The sequence below is a fragment of the Nicotiana tomentosiformis genome, chromosome 7 (assembly GCF_000390325.3).
Source record: "Nicotiana tomentosiformis chromosome 7, ASM39032v3, whole genome shotgun sequence".
Classification (NCBI taxonomy): domain Eukaryota; kingdom Viridiplantae; phylum Streptophyta; class Magnoliopsida; order Solanales; family Solanaceae; genus Nicotiana; species Nicotiana tomentosiformis.
The window spans coordinates 64,332,811-64,354,335 of NC_090818.1; the positions used below are offsets into that span (position 1 = coordinate 64,332,811).

General features: G+C 38.8%; 1 protein-coding gene across 1 annotated transcript; it reads left to right on the forward strand.

The window, feature by feature from the left end:
- The first annotated feature begins 2,809 nt into the window (after window positions 1-2,809).
- On the forward strand, window positions 2,810-3,310 carry LOC138895699 (uncharacterized). The gene has a single exon (XM_070180419.1). The coding sequence runs from the start codon at window positions 2,810-2,812 to the stop codon at window positions 3,308-3,310; it is 501 nt and encodes a 166-aa protein (XP_070036520.1).
- Window positions 3,311-21,525: the final 18,215 nt, after the last annotated feature.

The following is a 21,525-nucleotide window of genomic DNA, read 5'->3' on the forward strand; positions in this document are numbered from 1 at the left end:
CAACTATAAATAAATTAAATTAATTACCCATTTTAGTATTTTTGAAATAAAAATTTGTTCAATTACATAGTAGAGATAGAACTCATAGAGTAAGTGATAAATATTTTAGCAACTAAATTTCTAAACAACCCATAATCACTCCCAAAATGCGGTGTCACAAGTGCATGGGCATTTACTAGGGAATTAAAATAAAATACAGCATCTGTCCGGAATACAAATTAGATAGGAAAAATGTAAATAACTCTGAAGGAGACTCTGTTGGCTGTGGATCGTAATATTGAATGCAGCTCACCTAAGTCCCGCATTTTAACCACACCTCTGCGCCCACAAGGCCGCTAGACATATCTATACCTGCACAATAAAAATGTGCAGTAAGTGTAGCATGAGTACGGAAAACAACGTGTACCCAGTAAGTATCAAGCCTAACCTCGAATAAGTAGTGATGAGAGGTCGACTTTGACACTCACTAAGGGTGAATAATATTAAAATAGAGATAGTTAAATCAACGTGATTTATAGGAATAACAATAATTTTCTTTAACCAACAAAAATAATTAACTCTTTCGATTCTAATAAATTTTTAATTTATCAATTAGCTTCACAAGCTGCAATAAAATATCAAGGTATCGTTAATTATTATTAGGCACGATTTCTGTCGAGGTCGTACAGCCCGATCCAGAGTGTCGTATACACTGCCGAGGGACGTGTGGCGCGATCCATAGATGCATCTATACTGCCGAGGCGTTCGGCCCTCTCCACAAGAAAGGAGGACATTTTCTTATGAGGATATATATATTATTATATACAAGACGATGTAAAAATTCTTTTAACAATTAATTAATTTATACAAGAATTCAAGTATATGAGATTTTAATATTTTACTTTCTTCCCTAGCAATTCACAATATAGTTCAAATACATTAATTAAATAAAGAATACAACTAACACGCGTAATTCATGATTTGAGTCCTAAACTACCCGAACTTTAGGATAAATAGTAGCTAGGCACGGACTCCCGTCACCTCGTACGTACGTAGCCACCACAATTAGCAACAATTATTAATTTAAATTACCTAAGAGGTAATTCCCCCTTACAAGGTTAGACAAGAGACTTATCTTGTCTCAAAACTCACTTCCCAATCACAAATGCCGAAAATTCCGAACCTATCCAAATGTTATGAAAAATAATTAAGACATGCTCAATAATTCAAAATTGGGCTATTAAATTAATTACCCAACCCAAAATGGTAATATTCCTAAAATTCACCCCGGGTCCACGTGCCCGGATTCCTGAATTTTTCAGAGAAAAACGTCACCCATAATCTCAAAAATTAAAATATATAATTTCCATCCAATTCCATGTCCAATTTCGTGGTCAAAATCAAAATATACTAATTTCTAGGTTTTTCTTCAAAATCCCAAATTTCTACAAATTTTCATGCCTAAATCCATGTATAAACCTTGTATGTAACTCACAACTAGTATAAATCACTTACCTCATGCTTGATGGTGAAATCCCCTCTTCAAAATCTCCAAATATCGCCCAAGCCGTGTGAAAAATGGGTGAAATAAACTCAAACCCCGCTTTTAAAACATTCTGCCTAGCCCAGGTCCGCCCTTCTTCGCGATCGCGAAGACTAAGCACACTGCCTCTGCATTTTCCTCTATGCGACCACAGACAAGCCCACGTGAAGGAGACATTCTGTAACCCAACACTTCACGATCACACTCCTCCTCACGCGATCGCGATGAGCAAACGTGTGGCATCAGGCCATCCCTCATTCCTTCTTCAAGAACGCGTTACCAGAGCCGCGTTCGCATAGAACAACTACCCACAGCACCACGATCGCAGGTCCATCATCGTGACCGCATAGAACATTTCACAGTCACCCCAAATAACTCTACGCATTCGCGGACTTCCACTCGCGATCGCGTATAAGGAATTTCAGCAGATCCCCCAAGTCGAATTTCAAGCCGTTAACTATCAAAATTCCACTCGAAGACCTCGGGACCTCCACCAATCTTACCAACACATCCCAAAACATATTACGAACTTAGTCGAGCCTTCAAATCACATCAAACAATTCTAAAACCTTGAATCACACTCCAATTCAAACTAAATGAGCTTTAGAACTTCAAACTTCTATATTCGATGCCAAAACCTATAAAATCACGTCCGTTTGACATAAAATTCTGCACACAAGCCACGTTCAACATTACGGGCCTACTCCTACTTTCGGAATCAGAATCCGACCCCGATATCAAAAATTCCACTTCCGGTCAAACTTCTCAAAAATCTTCAAATTTCTAACTTTCGCCAAGTGACTCCAAAATGACCTACGGACCTCTGAATCTACTTCCGGACACGCTCCCAATACCAGAATCACCATAAGGATTTATTCCCAAATTCAAAATCCTAAATGGACATCGATAATGTAACATCCCAGAAAATTTCAAAGTGCAGCTAGGGGTGGTGCACAGAATTCGGGAGGACCCAACAGATTTTATGCTATGAGGAGACGTCGGGAATTAGAGGCTTCTCTAGATGTTGTCACAGGTATATTGACTGTCCAATATCATGATGTATATGCTCTTATTGATCCCGGTTCTACTTTGTCATATGTCACACCTTATGTTGCTATGGAATATGGGATAGAACCAGAATAACTTCATGAGCCGTTCTCTGTATCTACTTCGATTGGTGAGTCTATTTTGGCCGCGCGGGTTTATAGGGATTGTGTTGTCATGTTGTGTGGTCGGGACACCGTGGCCGATCTTATTGAATTGATAATGGTCGTTTTTGATGTGATAATGGGGATGGATTGGCTTTATTCATGTTTTTCCAAGCTCGATTGCCGAACCAGAACTGTTAGGTTCGAATTTCCAAATGAGCCGGTTATTGAGTGGAAGGGTGATGATATGGTGCTAAAGGGTAGGTTTATTTCCTACCTTAAGGCCACAAAGATGATCAACAAGGGGTGCATTTACCATTTCGTCCAAGTTACGGACACTGATGCTGAGGCACCTACACTTGAGTCTGTGCCTGTTGTTAATGAATTTTCGGGAGTCTTTCCGGATGAACTCCCTAGTATCCCACTAGACAGGGAGATTGATTTTGGTATTGATGTGATACCAGATACACATCCTATATCTATTCCACCCTACAGAATGGCACCGGCAGAATTGAAGGAGCTAAAGGAACAATTAAGAGATTTGTTAGAAAAGGGATTTTATCCGGCTAAGTGTGTCACTTTGGGGCACATCGGTCCTTTTTGTAAGAAAGAAAGATGGGTAACTGAGAATGTATATTGACTATCGGCAACTTAATAATGTCACAATCAAGAATAAGTACCCACTGCCAAGGATAGATGATTTGTTTGATCAATTGCAAGGTGCCAGGTACTTCTCCAAAATTGATTTAAGATCCGGATATCACCAATTGAAGATTAGGGAGCGGGATATTCTAAAAACAAGTTTTAGGACCCGGTATGGGCATTTTGAATTTAGGGTGATGTCGTTTGGGCTAACAAATGCCCAGCAGCCTTCATGGATCTTATGAATCGAGTTTTTAAGCCATTCCTCGACTCCTTTGTGATAGTGTTCATTGATGATATTCTTGTATATTCACGAAGTCAGGAGGACCATGCTGATCATCTCAAGGTAGTTCTGCAAACCCTGCATCAACACCAGTTATATGTAAAGTTTTCAAAGTGTGAATTTTGGCTTGAATCAGTCATATTCTTGGGTCATGTAGTTTCTAGTGAGGTAATTAAGGTTGATCCTCAGAAAATTTCAGCTGTGAAGAATTGGCCGAGGCCTACGTCTCCAACAGAGATTCGCAGTTTCTTAGCTTTAGCTGGGTATTACAGAAAGTTTGTGGACAGGTTTTCTACTCTTGCCTCTCCATTGACTAAATTGACGGAGAAGGCAATTAAGTTCCAATGGTCAGATGCTTGTGAAAGGAGTTTCCAGGAATTGAAAGCAAGATTGACTACGACGCCGGTGTTGACTCTACCGGAGGGTATAGATGGATTTGTGGTATATTGTGATGCTTCAAGAATCGGGCTTGGGTGTGTATTAATGCAACATGGGAAGGTGATAGCTTATGCCTCTAGGCAACTAAAGAATCATAAAAAGAACTATCCAACACATGATTTAGAACTTGCAGCAGTGATATCTGCATTGAAAATTTAGCGTCATTATTTATATGGGGTCTATGTGGATATATTCACGGACCATAAGAGCCTTCAATATATTTTCAAACAGAAGGAATTGAATTTGAGGTAGAGAATATGGCTTGAATTACTCAAGGATTATGACATTGTTATTTTATACCATCCGGGGAAGGCTAATGTTGTGGCGGATGCTCTTAGCCTAAAATCTATGGGTAGCTTAGCTCACTTGAAGGCATATCAAAGGCCATTGGCCAAAGAAGTTCACTGATTGGCTAGTTTTGGAGTTCGTCTTGCGGACTCTAGCGAAGGAGGGGTAATTGTGCAAAATAAGACTGAATCATCACTTATAGTGGAAGTCAAAGAAAAACAATACAACGATCCATTGTTGGTGCAATTGAAAGAGGGAATTCATAAACATAAGACCATGGCCTTTTCTCTTGGCATGGATGATGTTACACTAAGGCACCAAGGCCGACTATGTGTTCCAAATGTGGATGGTCTCCGTGAAAGAATTTTGATTGAAGCTCACACTATTAGGTATTCCGTGCACCAGGTTCTACAAAAATGTATCATGATCTTAAGGAAGTCTATTGGTGGAATGATATGAAGAGGAATGTGGCAGACTTTATGGCAAGATGTCCGAATTGTCAGCAAGTGAAGGCCGAACACCAAAGGCCCGGTGGGTTGGCACAAAACATAGAAATTCCAATGTGGAAATGGGAAATGATTAATATGGACTTTGTGGTAGGATTACCACTCACTCCGTACAAGTGTGACTCAATTTGGGTGATTGTGGATCGACTCACGAAGTCTGCACACTTTTTTCCGGTTAGGTCTACCAACACAGCGGAGCAGTATGCTCAGTTGTATATCAAAGAAATAGTCAGGTTGCATGGCACCCCAGTTTCCATCATTTCTGATCGGGGAGTACAATTCACTGCTAACGTTTGGAAGACATTTCAGTAAGGTTTAGGGTACTCAGGTGAATCTCAGTACAACCTTTTATCCGCAAACTGACGGGCAGGCAGAGCGGACTATTCAAACGCTTGAGGATATGTCGCGCGCTTGTGTTCTGGACTTCAAAGGTAGCTGGGATGATAATTTACCACTCATAGAATTTGCATACAACAATAACTATCATGCTAGCATTCAGATGGCACCATTCAAGGCTTTATATGGTAGGAGATGTAGATCTCCCATTGGGTGGTTCGAAATTGGGGAAGCAGAGTTGATAGGGCTAGACCTCATGCATCAGGCTATGGAAAATGTTAAAATCATTAAGGAGTGGTTGAAGACTGCTCAGAGTCGTCAAAAATCCTATTCGGATGTTCGTCGTAGGGATTTGGAGTTCAAAGGAGATGATTGGGTATTCTTGAAAGTTTTCCCCATGAAGGGCATAATGCGATTTGGTAAGAAAGGGAAATTAGGTCTGAGGTATGTCGGACCATACAAAATCATTCAGAGGATCGGTGAGTTGGCATACAAGCTTGAGCTACCACCTGAGATGTCATTAGTACACCTGGTGTTTCATGTGTCTATGTTGAAGAAAGTAGTTGGAGATCCGACAGTCATTATTCTAGTTGACTATTGAGGTAAATAAAGAATTGACTTATGAAGAGATTCCAGTTACTATTATTTATCGGCAAGTCCGAAAGTTGAGAAACAAAGAAATTACATCTGTGAAAGTGTTGTGGCGAAACCAACAGGTTGAAGAGGCTACTTGGGAGGCCGAAGAAGAAATGAAGAAAAAGTATCCTTATTTATTTGAATAACCATGTAATTATGAGTTGTGCCTTATGAAAATGCTAAGGGATATCCCTATGAAATATGTATGACTTGTACATTTGGTGTTAAGGGCGTTCCGTTCTGGTAATATAATTGCTTGTGAGGCCACAGTTGGTGTTGTTTTGTATTATGTTATGTTGTTGGATTATGTATATGTTGTTAGGATGTGTTTCTAGGGCTCTCTGACAGGTGGATAGGCCTAGTTACAAAGGAAACTCTGGCGAAATTTTTGAAAATTTAGGGAGTTAGTCTAATTTGGAGTTGCTGGTGTGTGGTATGAAAATAACACCGAGTTGCATAAGATGCTAATAAGAGAATTTGACCCTCATTCGAGGACAAATGATCCTAAGCAGGGGAGAATGTAACACCCCGAAAAATTTCAAAGTACTTAAGTATAAGGCCTGGTAAAATTTGCAAAGAAAATAATGTTTCATGGTGCCGGACTACGCTTACGTGTTTGAGGATTATAGAGCTCAGACTTTTTGGGTTGAACAATGCACGGGAAAGCAAAGGAATATTTTTGGCAGAAAAATATAATTCTGTGGTCCATTATGCAACCGCAGAATCACTCTGTGGGCCGCATAATGGCCGCAGAAGTGAGCAGGAGAAGGGCCAGTCCGGGGAAATTATGTGGTCGATTATGATACCGCATAACTGTTATGCGGTGCATTATGAGATCACATAACAATTATGCGGACCGCATAGTGACCGCATACACAGACAGATTTTGGCCAACTTTAGACACCAATATGCGACCGATATGCGGTCCGCATAACCATTATACGGTCGCATATGCGACCGCAGAACCTGTTCCGGAGCTTCATTTTTGGGTTTTTAAAACCCGACCCTATTTCGTTAAATACACTCTTTGGGTCATTTTTGAGCTATTATCAGACATCTAGTGTTTGATAAAATTCTCAAATGTGCTAGAACCATGATCATCTTTCTAATTTTGGTTTAATTTGTTATATTTCTAAAATAGATTGAAGTTGCCAAAAATTTCGGAACATTTAGAGTGTAAGGAAGCTCAAGTGAGGTATGTTGGCTAAACTCTTCTTTAAGAGTTGGAATTCTCATTATCCTTGTGAGTTTCGAGATGTTGATTATAAATCGAGTATTCCGATAAGTTTTGTGATGAAGATATATGTTTAATTCGTATTTCAAATGCTCTTATCATATTGCATTATAAATTGAGGATGCGTCCCAATCTATGGATTATGTATCCACATGTTATAATTTCTAGTTGTGATTTATGTGAAAGGTATTATGCCAAGTTGTGTAGAGATTGTGATTGTGATACACCTCCACCCACATATATTGGGGAGAGGCGGCATGACCGCTTTATGTGGGGATTATGATATAGAGATTGTGATTGTGATACTCCTCCACCCGCATATATATATATTGGGGTGAGGCGGCATGACCTCTTTGTGTAGGGATTATGATATTGTGGGACTGCACCTCCACCCGCTTATATTGGGGTGAGGCAGTACGACCGCTTTGTGTATAGTTTTGGTATTGTTGTGTCACCACCACCCGCATACATTGGAGTGAGGCGGCATAGCCGCTTTGTGTAAGTTCTTAGTACTGTCATTATGTATCCACCCGCAAGCATTGCGGTGAGGCAGCAGGGCTGCTTGATTAGAGTTGTGGTATTGTACGTACACCTCCACCTGCATACATCGGGTAAGGCGGCGGGGCTGCTTTGCGTGAAGATGGTTACATAGTATCTCATCTTACATCCTATAAATATTGTTGATAGCTTTTAATAAGCTTGCTTTGGTTATACAATTATCTTTATTATTCTATTGCCGCACTGGTTCATCATAATTATCTTGTATTTCTAAATTATTAAATTGGTGTTTAGTTTTCATACTAGTACTATTCGACGGTACTAACATCCCTTTTTCCAGGGGCACTGCATCTTTAAATAGATGCAGGTGGTTCCACAGTAGGAGAGATTGATCAGTGATAGCAGTACACCTTCTTCCCAGCTGATTTGGTGAGCCCCACTTCATCCCGGAGTCATGTATCTTTTGTTCTTTGTATATTCTATTTGAGGTATAGCCGGGGCCTTGTTGCCGGCATTATCATTGTACTCTTCCTTATCTATAGAGGCTCCATAGACATAAGTGTGGGTTGTGTATTAGTACTGGGGAAAGACAAACTATGTTGTGTTGTGGTTGTATTACTTGTCACATTTGAGACTTTAAAAATGATGAAAACTATTGGTAATGAACTGGTATTATAGACATGATCACGTTTTGTCTAATTATTAAAAATAATGTATTATCTCCATGGTGGATGAGTTGGGTAGAATGATGTTTTTAATAGGCTTAGTCGGTCGGGTTCACTCAGTTGAGTGCCGGTCGCGCTCCTCGCTTTTGGGGCATGACAGATAATATTGAAATGCACTTCAACCCAAATTTATAAAATTCTTCCAAAATGCCAACTTCCACAATAGGCAACGAAACACTCTCGGGTCATCCAAAACCCAATCCGGACATACGTCCAAGTTTAGAATTATCATACGAAGCTATTGGAATCTTCAAATCCCGATTCAGAAGTCGTTTACTCAGAAAGCCAACCTTAGTCAATTCCTCCAACTTAAAGCTTCTGAAATGAGAATTTTCTTTCCAAATCAACTCTGAACTTCCCGAATTTCAATTCCGACCACACGTACAGGTCATAATACCTGAAGTGAAGCTACTCAAGGCCTCGAATCACCGAATGACGTGCCAGGGCTCAAAACGATCAGTCGGGTCGTTATAGTACGTCTGCTCATGCCGGTCACTAGAGGTTGTTGTAGTTGCTGCTTGGGAGATTTCAAAGTATACCTGCTCCACATTCGCAAGCCTTAGAGTCACCTTCCCTATTTTACTTCATGTTGCATTTTCTTTCAGACAGTGATGTAGTAGTACTCTAGTTATATTCTGTAGAGCTTATGACTCAGTTACACCAGTTTTGGGTTGTGTATTGTGAGATTCTTCTTTCGGAGAATTTTTATATATTATTCAGTTATTTTTAGTAACTTGTTGATTTATATCTGTTCAGTTATTATTATTGTTAGGCTTACCTAGTCGTATAGACTAGGTGCCATCACGACATCCTACGGAGGAAAATTGGGGTCGTGACATATTTAGTTTGAGAATGACTTGCACTTCCCCTATTTATCTTTATTGTGACAGTCAAGCAGCATTGCATATAGCAAAGAATCCAGTCTTTCATGAAAGAACTAAACACATTAAAGTGGATTATTATTTTATTCATGACGACATTGATAGTGGGAATATCGTACTAGCTTTGTGCCTTCACAGGAGCAATTGACAGATATATTTATGAAGGCATTAGAAGAATTTTCGTATATTTCTCTCGTGTGCAAGTTGGTCATTTGTAATCCGTATGCGCCAACTTGAGAGGTGGTATTAAAGAAACATGTGTATGGTTTCCATATTTTGGACTAGGAAAGTTTTCCTTTCTGATATTTGTTAGGACTAGTTTTTTGTATTATTTAGGACCAGTTTTCTATATTTTTTAGGACTAAGGTTTACTACTTGAGTTGTATATACAGTCTTGTTAGTCAATAGAAGAAGTCAAGCCTTTCTCTTCCACACTTGGCCACCATGTTGTCTTATGAATTTACAAAATTCAAAGATCACTGGGCTCTGATACCCTACGTACTCTTAAATAAAAGTAAATATTTTGGTATTAGAGCCAGTGATCCTTGCATGTGCGGTTGAGTTTGGTTCCGGAAGATTCAGAATTAAATTGAAAGAACAATTCTTATTTTTGAAGCTTAAGTGAAAAGAGTTGATCGGAGTTTGACTTTTGAGCAAATGACTCTGGAATTGGACCTTTATGGTGTCAATAGTTTCGTATGATGATTTTAGACTTAGGCATATGTCCGGATTTAAATTTGGAAGTCCGTAGGACAATTTGACGCATTTTGACGAAAGTTGAAAAATGGAAGATTTTAAGAAAAAACAATGTTGAGCGGAAGTTGAACTTGATGTATCGAGCTTGGACTTCGATTCCAAAAATTTGAATATTTTCGTTATGTCATTTACGACTTGTGTGCAAAAACAGAGGTCATTCCGGATTGTTTGTTATGTTTCGGCACAAGACCTAACTTAGGATGATATATATATATATATATATATATATATATATATATATATATATATATATATATATATATATATATATATATATAGTTATGTCAGATAAAATCTATCAAATGAAAGATCTTCAAGTCTAGTTTCTAACGCTTCAAACCGTTCGTCATTTGGATATTTCTACATGACGTTATGACCAAATTACCAAAGGCTGCGGATGCGAAGCATCCGGGGCTGCATCCGAAAGAAGGGCTGGTAGTGAAGTGCTGCCATAGCATCCAGGGCAGCATCCGAAACCAAAATATCTGGGCCTATAGATATAATTTCGGGGTTCATTTTCCACACTTTATTTAGACGAAATTTGGAGCTCTTCTCCACTCACTCAAGACCACCAACTCCTCTCTTCTTCAAGGTGAGCAATCTCCATTATCTTGGTATGAAATTCCATCATTTCTACACTAGTATTGATAAAATATACACATAAAATACTTAGATCTTCAAGAAATTTCTTCAAGAACTCGAAGGAGGATTTTGCAAGATTTCTTCCAAAAAGGTAATCCTTCACCCTTAGACTTACATGTATGGATTTATTATGAGTATGTGAGCAAGAAATAAGTATTAAAACTTATTGGATGGTGCTTGGAAGCCATAAATACTTAAACTAGATTATTGGGTGTTGTAGAGATTTTGTAATGAATTAATTAGTAACAATTGGGTGTATCTGAGTTCATTGATGATTTTAATGGTGCTAAATAAGGTTATTTGTAGACAAAGGATGGTTTAGTATATCTTGTTAGTAGGAAGGAGGGATTGTTGGATGAAGAAACATCATTACTAGAGGTAGTAAAATGCTATGTACTCTAGGTGTTTGATAAAATGCCTAAATAGCCAAAAATATGGAAATTTGTTACTAATATTGGTGCAATTGTGTTGCATTATTGTAGATTGAAATTTGTTTAGTGTGGTTGACCATCGTAGTATTATTAAGGGGCGAATTTCAGATTTGAGCCGGCCAGAGGTGGCTTCACTCGCGAAGATCATTTAAAGCATTGACTTAGTTTTGTCGAGGTAAGTATCTTGCCTAACCTTGAGTGAGGGAATTACCCCTTAGGCATTGAGTCTTATGTGAAAATTATATAATTGAAACTACGTACACTAGGTGACGAGTACATACTTGGTTTATATGTGCAAATTACATTAGTTGAAATTCGTAGATGCCCTTATGTATTAAATTGGAAAATTATTGGAACATAGTAAATCCTTTATTTGTCATGCATAAATCCTTGTTTGTTGAATTTATTTTTATATGATAATTTGGTGTGATTGCCACTTTAATTTTTATGTGAATACCGTATTTTTGTTGAGTTGATATTTCCTGGAGATAATTTTATTATGGATTTTTTATTTGCAAATAATTTATTATGTAAGTTTAAAAGGAGACATTAATCTATTTGCCAAAACTTTGGATTAAAAAAGGCGTTGTTCCTTGATGAATTACTTTCCAGTTCATGTTGTTGCAATTGGTATTGAGTTATAAAGGCCGTAAATGATATTTGAGGCAAAGTGTTAAATTGTAAAATATTAATTTATTGAGTTGTTCGCTTCCGGATATTTTTGTTAAGATTTTTGTTCACATTATGGTCGAGCCATGGGCTCTTTATTGTGAAAAATAATGTATTGTTGATTTCTGTGGCAAGTTGAATTATTTGAGCACTTGAGGTGCAATTTGCGATATGTTTTAATATTTGAGCACTCGATGTGCAATTTGTGATATGTTGTAATATTTGAGAACTTGAGGTGCAATTTATGAGATGTTGTGATATTGGCACATGATATTGTTCGGAGGATTGTTCGGGGGTTTGCACGAGGTTTCTGTCGTGCTATTGTTAATATTGATATATGCACATGCGGCGTGACAAGGTGGGCTATATATGTGGGTTTGCGCATGTAGCGAGACAAGATGAGAATATTATTATGCGTGTGTGGCGAGACAAGGAGGGCATTTATTTTATTATTGCGCACATGGCGAGACAAGGCAGGTTATGTCGGGGATTGATTTGTGAAGGCCTGGGGACCTTGTTGTTGATATTTGTGTTGGGACTACGAGGCGGTACCTCGGGACTGCCCTTTTTTTGATATTTCTCTATGGCTGCACTTGCCTTTGTTTATTTTGTTTTTCCGCAATATGTAAATTCTTGGCTTTGGATTTTTCGTACGAGACTCTTAAGATTTGTATTTCTGGTTTTTACCGATTTTCGAGATTTGATTTGTTTTGAATAAAAGAAATTTCTATTATGTTTTAATTTAATAAATTTTATATCCAAATAAGTAGCTATCAGATGCTTCATTTTAATTGAAATTTCATTTTTTCACCCAAACGAGTTCAAAAATAAACTCATTTCTTTATTGATCTTTTACTTGGTTTAAAAATTATAAGCTTACTTTATTGAAAATAAATTGATCATGCAGATCTTATATACATTGATATTTTGGTACGTGAGTTGTCCGTGCGATTATAATAGAGATATGGGCACGAGGTGCCGTAAAAATATAAAAGTGGGATGAACCCGTATTTAATAATTAAGTAATGAGGTGTCACATAGTGACTTTTATTTGAAAGAATTATACTCGAAGGATATTTATTTGACTGAATTATATTCGAAATATTTTTATTTGAAAAACTTATATGTGAAAGATTTATATTTGAATGACTTAATTAATTGGATGTATTATATTTATTATTCGTTTGAGCAATATTTATGGTGTTCTTGTTACCTTGTTGTTTATGTCACAAGTTGATTATTGTTGCCATCGCTGCTATTTGCTTTTTATTATTTTTGTATGCTATGTTGCACAAGTTATTTGACTAGTGAGTGTCTTGACTGTACCTCGTTACTACTCCACCGAGGTTAGTCTTGATAATTACTGGGTCCCTTTCTATGGTGTACTCATACTACACTTCTGCACATTTTTGTGCAAAGCCAGGTATTGGAGATATCAGATTCGGACAAATATTAGAGTGTGATTGCAAGGATTTAAGGTAGGGATGCTTGGTCGTCGCAGTCCTGTGGAGTCTTTCCATTTTTATTGTATTATCCAGTCTTATTCGAACAGTATTGTATATTCGATCCTTGGGACCACTGCATGTACTCAGTTAGAGTTTGTGACTCAGTATTACTAGTCTTGGGAGGTTGTTTGAATATTTCCGCTGTTAGTTTCGACATTTGTATTAAATTATATATGTTAAAAAAAATAGCTCGAAATGTATTTGTAATCGACTTACCTAGTCTTACAGACAGAGTGCCATCACGACGCCTGTGGTGGGATTTCGGGTCGTGACAAGTTGGTATCAGAGCTCTTGGTTCATAGGTTCTACCTGTCACGAACTAGTTTAGTAGAGTCTTGCGGATCGGTACGGAGGCGTTTGTACTTATCTTCGAGAGGCTACAGAACCGTTAGGAAATTTCCACTCCTTTCATTCCTATCGTGCGAAATTTATTGATTTTGGAGTTTGAGCCTTTGTACATATATTCTCTCACGGATGGTGAGGAGACGCGCTACCGGGTTAGCTGAGCAGACACCGACGCATTTTGCTAGGGCCGCAAGAGGTCGGGGTTGAGGTAGAGGCTGAGGAATGGAACGTGTCGCAGTTAAAGCACATGTCAGGGTAGCAGTTCAGGATCCTCCAGTAGCTCCACTTGGGGGACAAGTACCAGAGACACTTGTTGTTACCCCCGGACTTCCGGAGACTTTAGCACAGTTCCTGAACATGTTTGGTACATTAACTCAGGTAGGATTGATCTCCGTTGCACCAAATAGTTTACAGATTGGGGAAGGAGCTCAGACTCCTACCGCTCATACTCCGGAGCAGCAGGTTCACATTGGTCAGGTTTCGGGTGTAGTGCCGGTACAACCTGTTATTCCGATTCAGCCTGAGATTAGGCCACAAGCATCAGAAGAAGAACAAAAGAGACTTGAGAGGTTTAAGAGGTATAGTCCACCTGCTATAGTGGCACAACTGCCTAGGATGCCAGGGATTTCTAGAAAAGTGTCGCAGTATTCTCCGCACCATGGGAATTGTGGAAGTGAGTGGAGTTGCCTTTACTACATTTCAGCTGTCAGGAGCATCGTATCAGATATGGCACGTTTATGAATGAGGTAGACTGTCATAACCCAAAACCAACCGTCGTGATGGCGCCTATCGTGGTACTAGGCAAGCCACTACTCAACTAACTTAACATAGTAAAAGCTTTGAAATTTTAGACGGAAGCAATTAATATTTAAGAAAAACCTTTTAGGAACATAAATATACCCGCTACATAATACAATCTATCACAAAATCGGGGAGTCATCAAGTACATGAGCATCTATGCCAGAATACAGTCTACTACAATGTCTAAGGAGTAAAAACTGAAATACAGATAAAGATAATGAAGGAGAGTCAAGGCCTGCGAACACCATACAGCTACCTCGATAGCCTCAGATATCCTACCTCCTCAATCGGCAACCGCCGTCACCAAAAGCACCTGGATCTGCACACGAGGTGCAGGGTGTAATGTGAGTACAACCAACTCAGTAAGTAACAAATCCAACCTTTGGACTGAAAGGTAGTGACGAACTCATCCGGCGCAGTATAATATAGAAATAACAGTGCAGAAACTTAGGCATGCTTTCAAGTTAAATAGAAAACTCAAAACAATAAAATAGATCAAATCTGAACGATATGAAGCATAAAATTCATCTACTTCTACAGGTCAATGGACATGTTGATGTGATGCACCATGCCGACAACCTCATGTGCTCACGCTCTCAAATGCTCAACCACTCGGTACTGTATATGGCCTAAACGGCCCAGGGAAGATCCATTCCGGAATATATACATCACTGGCCATCAGTCACCCAGTACCGAGTAGGGAAACTCTAGCCCATGGAGAAGATCCATCTCCAGGTATATATAGTGCTTCGGATAAGATCCATGTCCAGGAAAGATCCATCCCTCAATAATATCAACCGTGCTCACTAGGGGTGTGTGCAGACTCCAGAGGTTCTCCTTCAGCCCAAGCGCTATCATAAATCAGTATAACCACTGCGGCATGCAGCCCGATCCCATAACTAACACTCATAATCAGGCTCTCGGCCTCACTCAGTCATCAATCTATCTAGTCTCACTCACGGGCTCACAATATCATGAAAACTAGCACGAAATAATGATTTGATGTATCAATAAATAACAACTGAGACTGGGATATGATATGAAATGAATGAATATGACTGAGTACGAAATATCAATGAAATCAGTAGGATGACAGCAAGAAACGACCATTATGGATCCCAACAGTACCGGCATAAAGTCTAACCATGATATATAGTATGATCGACAACTCAATTACTTTATCACATGATGAAACACACAGATATCAACAAGATAGAACCACTATAAAGTGCCATGGAGTCAACCAGGTCACAATTCTCACGGTGCACGCCCGCACGCCCGTCATTTCGCATGTGCATCACCTCAATACTAATCACATAACACATAATTCGGGGTTTCGAACCCTCAGATCCAAGTTTGAAATTGTTATTTACCTCATTCTGGGCAAAACTCTACTCCAAAATGTCCTTGCCTCTCAATTCGGTCTCCAAACATCCCGAATCTAGCCACAAACAGTACAATACAATCAATATAGGCTAAAGGAATCAATTATACAATAAAAATACGAAATTATAGCCAAAATCCGAGTCCAAACCTGGCCCCGGGACCACGTCTCGAAATCCAAAAAAAGTCACAAAATCCAAAAGCCCATTCACTCACGAGTCTTACAATACCAAATTTACCAAAATCCGACACCAAAGGGTGATTCAAATCCCCAAAGTTCACTCTCTAAATCCCTAGCCTCAAATCCCCAAATTACACCTCAAAAATACACCATCTAGGTGGAAAATCAGTGGGGACACATAATTATTGAATACAAATGAACACAAGGAACTTACCTCCAGAATACCCTTGAAAATCCTCTCAAAATCCTCCAACATCTAAGCTCAAAATGTTGGAAAATGAGGAAAATCGCGAACCCTTATGTTTAAATGTTCTGCCCAGTCAAACCGCACTTGCGATCCAAAATCTGCTTTTGCGGTGAAAACTCTGCATCTACGTAAGTCACTTAACCCAGATTCCTCTGCTTTTGCGAACCCTGGACCGCATCTGCGCCATCGCAGGTGCAGAAAATTCCATCGCACTTGGGCACCAGCCCGCACCTGCGCCTGTCATCCCGCTTCTGCGCAAGCGCTTCTATGCCCAAACATCCGCATCTGTGGCCTCTGCCCAAATCCTTCTTGGCTACTTCTGCGGTCCCTTTTCTCGATTCTGCGAGCTCGCATCTGCAGTTCCCAATCCGCAGGTGCGATTACACCAGTAGTCCTCAAACTTCAGCACCTCTTCAACTTCAAACCTTGATCCGTTAACCGCCCGAAATCAACCTGAGTCTCCCGGGACCTCAACCAAATATACCAACACGTCTTAAAATATCATGCAAACTTAGTCAAATCCAATAATCACCTCAAACAACATCAAAAACATGAATTCCACATGGATTCAAGCCTAATGAACTTTGAAATTTTCAAATTCTACAAATGATGTCGAAACCTATCGAATCACATCTGATTGACCTCAAATTTTTCACACAAGTCATAAATGACACCAAGAACCTACTCCAACTTCCGAAAATCCAATCCGACTCCGATATCAAAATGTCCACTCCCGATCAAACTTTCTAAAAATTCAACTTTCGCCATTTCAAGCCTAATTCAACTACAAACCTCCAAATCTCAATCCGGACACGCTCCTAAATCTAAAATCACCTAACGGAGATAACGAAACCATCAAAATTCAAATTGAAGGTCGTTTACATATAAGTCAACATCCGGTCAACATTTCTAACTTAAGCTTTCCATTGTGAGACTGTCTCAATTCATTTCGAAATCTCTCCAGACCCGAACCAATTAACCCAATAAGTCATATAATAGCTATAACGCACGAATGGAGCAGTAAATGAGGGAACGAGGCCAAAACTCTCGAAATGACCAGTCGGGTCATTACATAGACCAACCGGTGCAATGCCACCAACTCGGGCTCAATTTTCAGATATGTTTTTGAAAGAGTGTGTTCTCTAGACTCTACGGGATGCATAGCGCACATGGTTTGAATAGGTGTGTTAGGGAACTATGACGGTGTCAAAATATGCTATTAGGTTAAGTGAGTTAGCCCGTCATGCACCTATCTTGGTTCCTACAGTTAGAGGGCGAGTCCACAGATTCAATAAAAGGCTCGATTAAGATTTTAAAATATGTATGGCTCAAGAGTTGTAGACCGAAATTTCCATTTCAGCAAGTAGTAGATATTTCCAGGATGTTAGAACGTGTTCGAAGTGAGAAAAAGGAGTCTAAGGAGGCCAAAAGGTCTCGAAACTCTGGAGAATTTAGTGGATTCTAATCTGCAGCTATGACTCATCATGGTAGAAGCTCAGGCAGTCGGTCAGCGCAGTCCGCAATTTAGAGTACTCGTAGTGCTCCAATTAATACTTTTAATGCACCACCGGCACACGGTTCTTACAATAGTTATTTCAGTTATCCGGCACATACTCATTACGAGCAGTTGCGCCATTAGAAGGGTTGTTATGAGTGTAGTGATACAAGGCACATCATGAGAAATTGTCCTAGACTTGGGAGGGGTGGACTTCATCAGTACACTCAGGCTGCAAGCTTTGTTCCAGTTAATACTCCACGTGCACAGCCAGTTAGAGGTAGAGGATAGGTGGATGGAGGGCGCCCAAGAGGGGGAGGCCCGACCCGTTGATATGATTGATATGACTTGGCTGAGTCCAATACATTAGATGGTGTTGTTACATGTATGATTTAATTTATAATAAAAGGAGAACCATTCTTATTTTGATTCAATTCTAATTATCTAGGTGAGACCTCCTATTGTGCTCCATATAGGGCAAGTTTGTAATCTGTAACCACTCACGTGTTTATCCCTGTTGGGAGATTTGATGGTGTTAGCCCGTATCTATCATTTTGTTTTGCACACTATTGAGGGCTATGAGTCCAGAAGTGACTTTCTGTTACTCACTACAATGGGTTTTGATGTAATTTCAGGATAATTTATTACAATTTTATGAATTATATGCCCTACCGATATGGGGTTTCATTATGTGTTGTGAAATTGTTTCATGGAATTTATCAAAAAAAAAGAAGGAAAAATTCAGTTGGCACAATATGCAAAGTACTTGTGATTCAGAGTTGAGGATGGGATCCTCGCGGTTTAATATGATTTGATATGTTTAACCCGGGCTACGTTCCGCGGTGGAAGTTATATCAGGATGAGATCCTTGTGGTTAAATTCATGTGTTTTAAATTCTCCCTTTGTGAAATTTAATTTGTACTATAGTACTAATAGGGAGTCATGCATGTTAAGCTTATATGATAATTCCTTTGTGTTTCTGTGCATATTTAGTCATATTCGTGCTGTAATTATTGAGTTTTAGCCTACGAGGTGAGTGTCCAGGTGGCGTTATGCCTCGCGTGTTGCTGTCAGTGTTGTGAAAATTTTGAAACGGGGTTTTGGATAATGTGAGGTTAATTGACGATGCTAGAATTAATTATGAACAATTATTATGACACGAGATATGATTATGGGAATACGCATGACATGTGCGTAGGCACGAGCTGCTACAGCCGGTTGAGACTAATACCGTGTGTTGATGTGAAAATCAGGTCTTTTGAAAATATTTGGAGTGTAAGAAATTGGTTTGAAAGTGTATAAATGTGTATAAAAGAAATAGTTTCAACTGAGATGGTGTTGTCAGGCCCATGTTAAATTTGTGGTGACGTAGAATCACTCGCGGGTATGTGTGTAAGAATACACACAATAATTTAATCTCCTCAGAATAATTCTTGGCACATTCGAGGACGAACATATGTTTAAGAGGGGGAGAATGTAACGACCCAACTTGTCATTTTGAGAATTAACGTTTCATTCAGCGACTTAAGGTCCCGAGCAACTTCGCAATATGTATTATGACTTGCATGTGTGGTCGAGTTTGGTTCCGAAAGATTCAGAATTTAATTGAAAGAACAATTCTTATTTTTGAAGCTTAAATGAAAAGAGTTGTCCGGAGTTTGACTTTTGAGAAAACGACTCCGGAATGGGACTTTTATGGTGTCAATAGCTTCATATGGTGATTTTGGACTTAGGCGTATGTCCGGATTTGGATTTGGAAGTCCGTAGGACAATTCGACGCATTTTGGCGAAAGTTGAAAAATGGAAGATTTTAAGAAAAAAATGTTGACAGGACGTTGACCTTGATGTATCGTGATTGGACTTCGATTACGAAAATTTGAATAGCTTCGTTATGTCATTTACGACTTGTGTGCAAATATTGAGGTCATTCCAGATCTATTTGTTATGTTTCGGCACAAGACATAACTTAGGATGAGAGTATCTATATATATAAGGTGTTATGTGATGTACAACCTATAAAATGAAAGATCTCCGAGTCTAGTTTCTAACGCTTCAAACCGTTTGTCATTTGAATATTTCTACAAGACGTTATGACCAAATTACCAAAGGGTGGCGGAGGAGACTTCGGATGCGAAGCATCCGGGGCCGCATCCGAAAGAAGAGTTGGCAGTGAAGTGCTGCCATAGCATCTGGGGCAGCATCCGAAACCCAGAAATCTGGGCCTATAGATACAATTTCGGGGTTCATTTTTCCCACTTCATTTGGACGAAATTTGGGGCTCTTCTCCACTCACTCAAGACCACCAACTCCTCTATTCTTCAAGGTAAGCAATCCCCATTATCTTGGTATGAAATTCCATCATTTCTACACTAGTATTGATAAAATATACACATAAAATACTTAGATCTTCAAAATATTTCTTCAAGAACTCGAAGGAGGGTTTTGCAAAAACTTTTCTAAAAAGGTAATCCTTCACCCTTAGACTTACATGTATGGATTTATTATGAGTATGTGAGCAAGAAATAAGTATTAACACTTATTGGATGGTTCTTGGAAGCCATAAATACTTAAACTAGATTATTGGGTATTGTAAAAATTTTGTAATGAATTAATTAGCAACAATTGGGTGGATGTGGGTTCATTGATGATTTTAATGGTGCTAAAGAAGGTTGTTTGTAGACAAAGGATGGTTTAGTATCTCTTGATAGTGGGAAGAAGGGATTGTTGGATGAAGAAACATCATTACTAGAGGTAGTAAAATGCTATATACTCTAGGTGTTTGATAAAATACCTAAATAATCAAAAATCTGGAAATTTGTTACTAATATTGGTACAATTGTGTTGCATTGTTATAGATTGAAATTAGTTTAGTGTGGTGGACCATCGTAATATTATTAAGGGAAAAATTTCAGATTTAAGCCGTCCGGGCTTCACTCGCGAAGATCATTTAAAGTATAGATTTAGTTTTGTCGAGGTAAGTATCTTGCCTAACCTTGAGTGGGGGACTGACCCCTTAGGCATTGAGTCTTATGTGGAAATTATGTAATTGAAATCATGTATGCGAGGTGACGAGTACGTACTTGGTTTATATGTGCAAATTACATTGGTTGAAATTCGTAGACACCCTTATGTATTAAATTTAAAAATTGTTGGAACATAGTAAATCCTTTATTTGTCATGTATAAATCCTTGTTTGTTGAATTTATTTTTATATGATAATTTTTATGTGAATCCCATTTTTTTTTTGAGTTGATATTTCCTGGAGATAATTTCATTATGGATTATTCATCTGCAAATAATTTATTATGTAAGTTTAAAAGGAGACATTAATATATTTGCCAAAAATTTGGATTAAAGAAGGCGTTGTTCCTTGATGAATTACTTTTCAGTTCATGTTGTTGTAATGGGTATTGAGTTATAAAGGCCGTAAATGATATTTGAGTAAAGTGTTAAATTATAAAATATTATTTTATTGAGTTGTTCGCTCCCGAATATTTTTGTGCACGTTATGGTCGAGCCATGGGCTCCTTATTGTGGAAAATAAAGTATTGTTGATTTCTGTGGCAAGTTGAAATATTTGAGCACTTGAGGTGCAATTTTTCATATGTTTTGATATTTGAGCACTCGATGTGCAATTTGTGATATGTTGTAATATTTGAGCACTTGAGGTGCAATTTATAAGATGTTGTGATATTGGCACATGATATTGTTGGGAGGATTGTTCGGGTGTTTGTACGAGGTTTCTGTCGTGCTATTGTTATTATTGATATATGCACATGCGGCGTAACAAAGCGGGATATATATTTGGGTTTGCACATGTGGCGAGACAAGGTGGGAATATTATTATGCATGTGTGGCGAGACAAGGCAGGCATTTATTTTATTATTGCGCACGTGGCGAGACAAGGCGGGGCTATGTCGGGGATTGATTTGT

What these genes read in the sequence shown, in the direction of transcription:
- LOC138895699 (XM_070180419.1), top strand. Translation starts at nt 2,810, where the DNA reads ATGGGGATGGATTGGCTTTATTCATGTTTTTCCAAGCTCGATTGCCGA.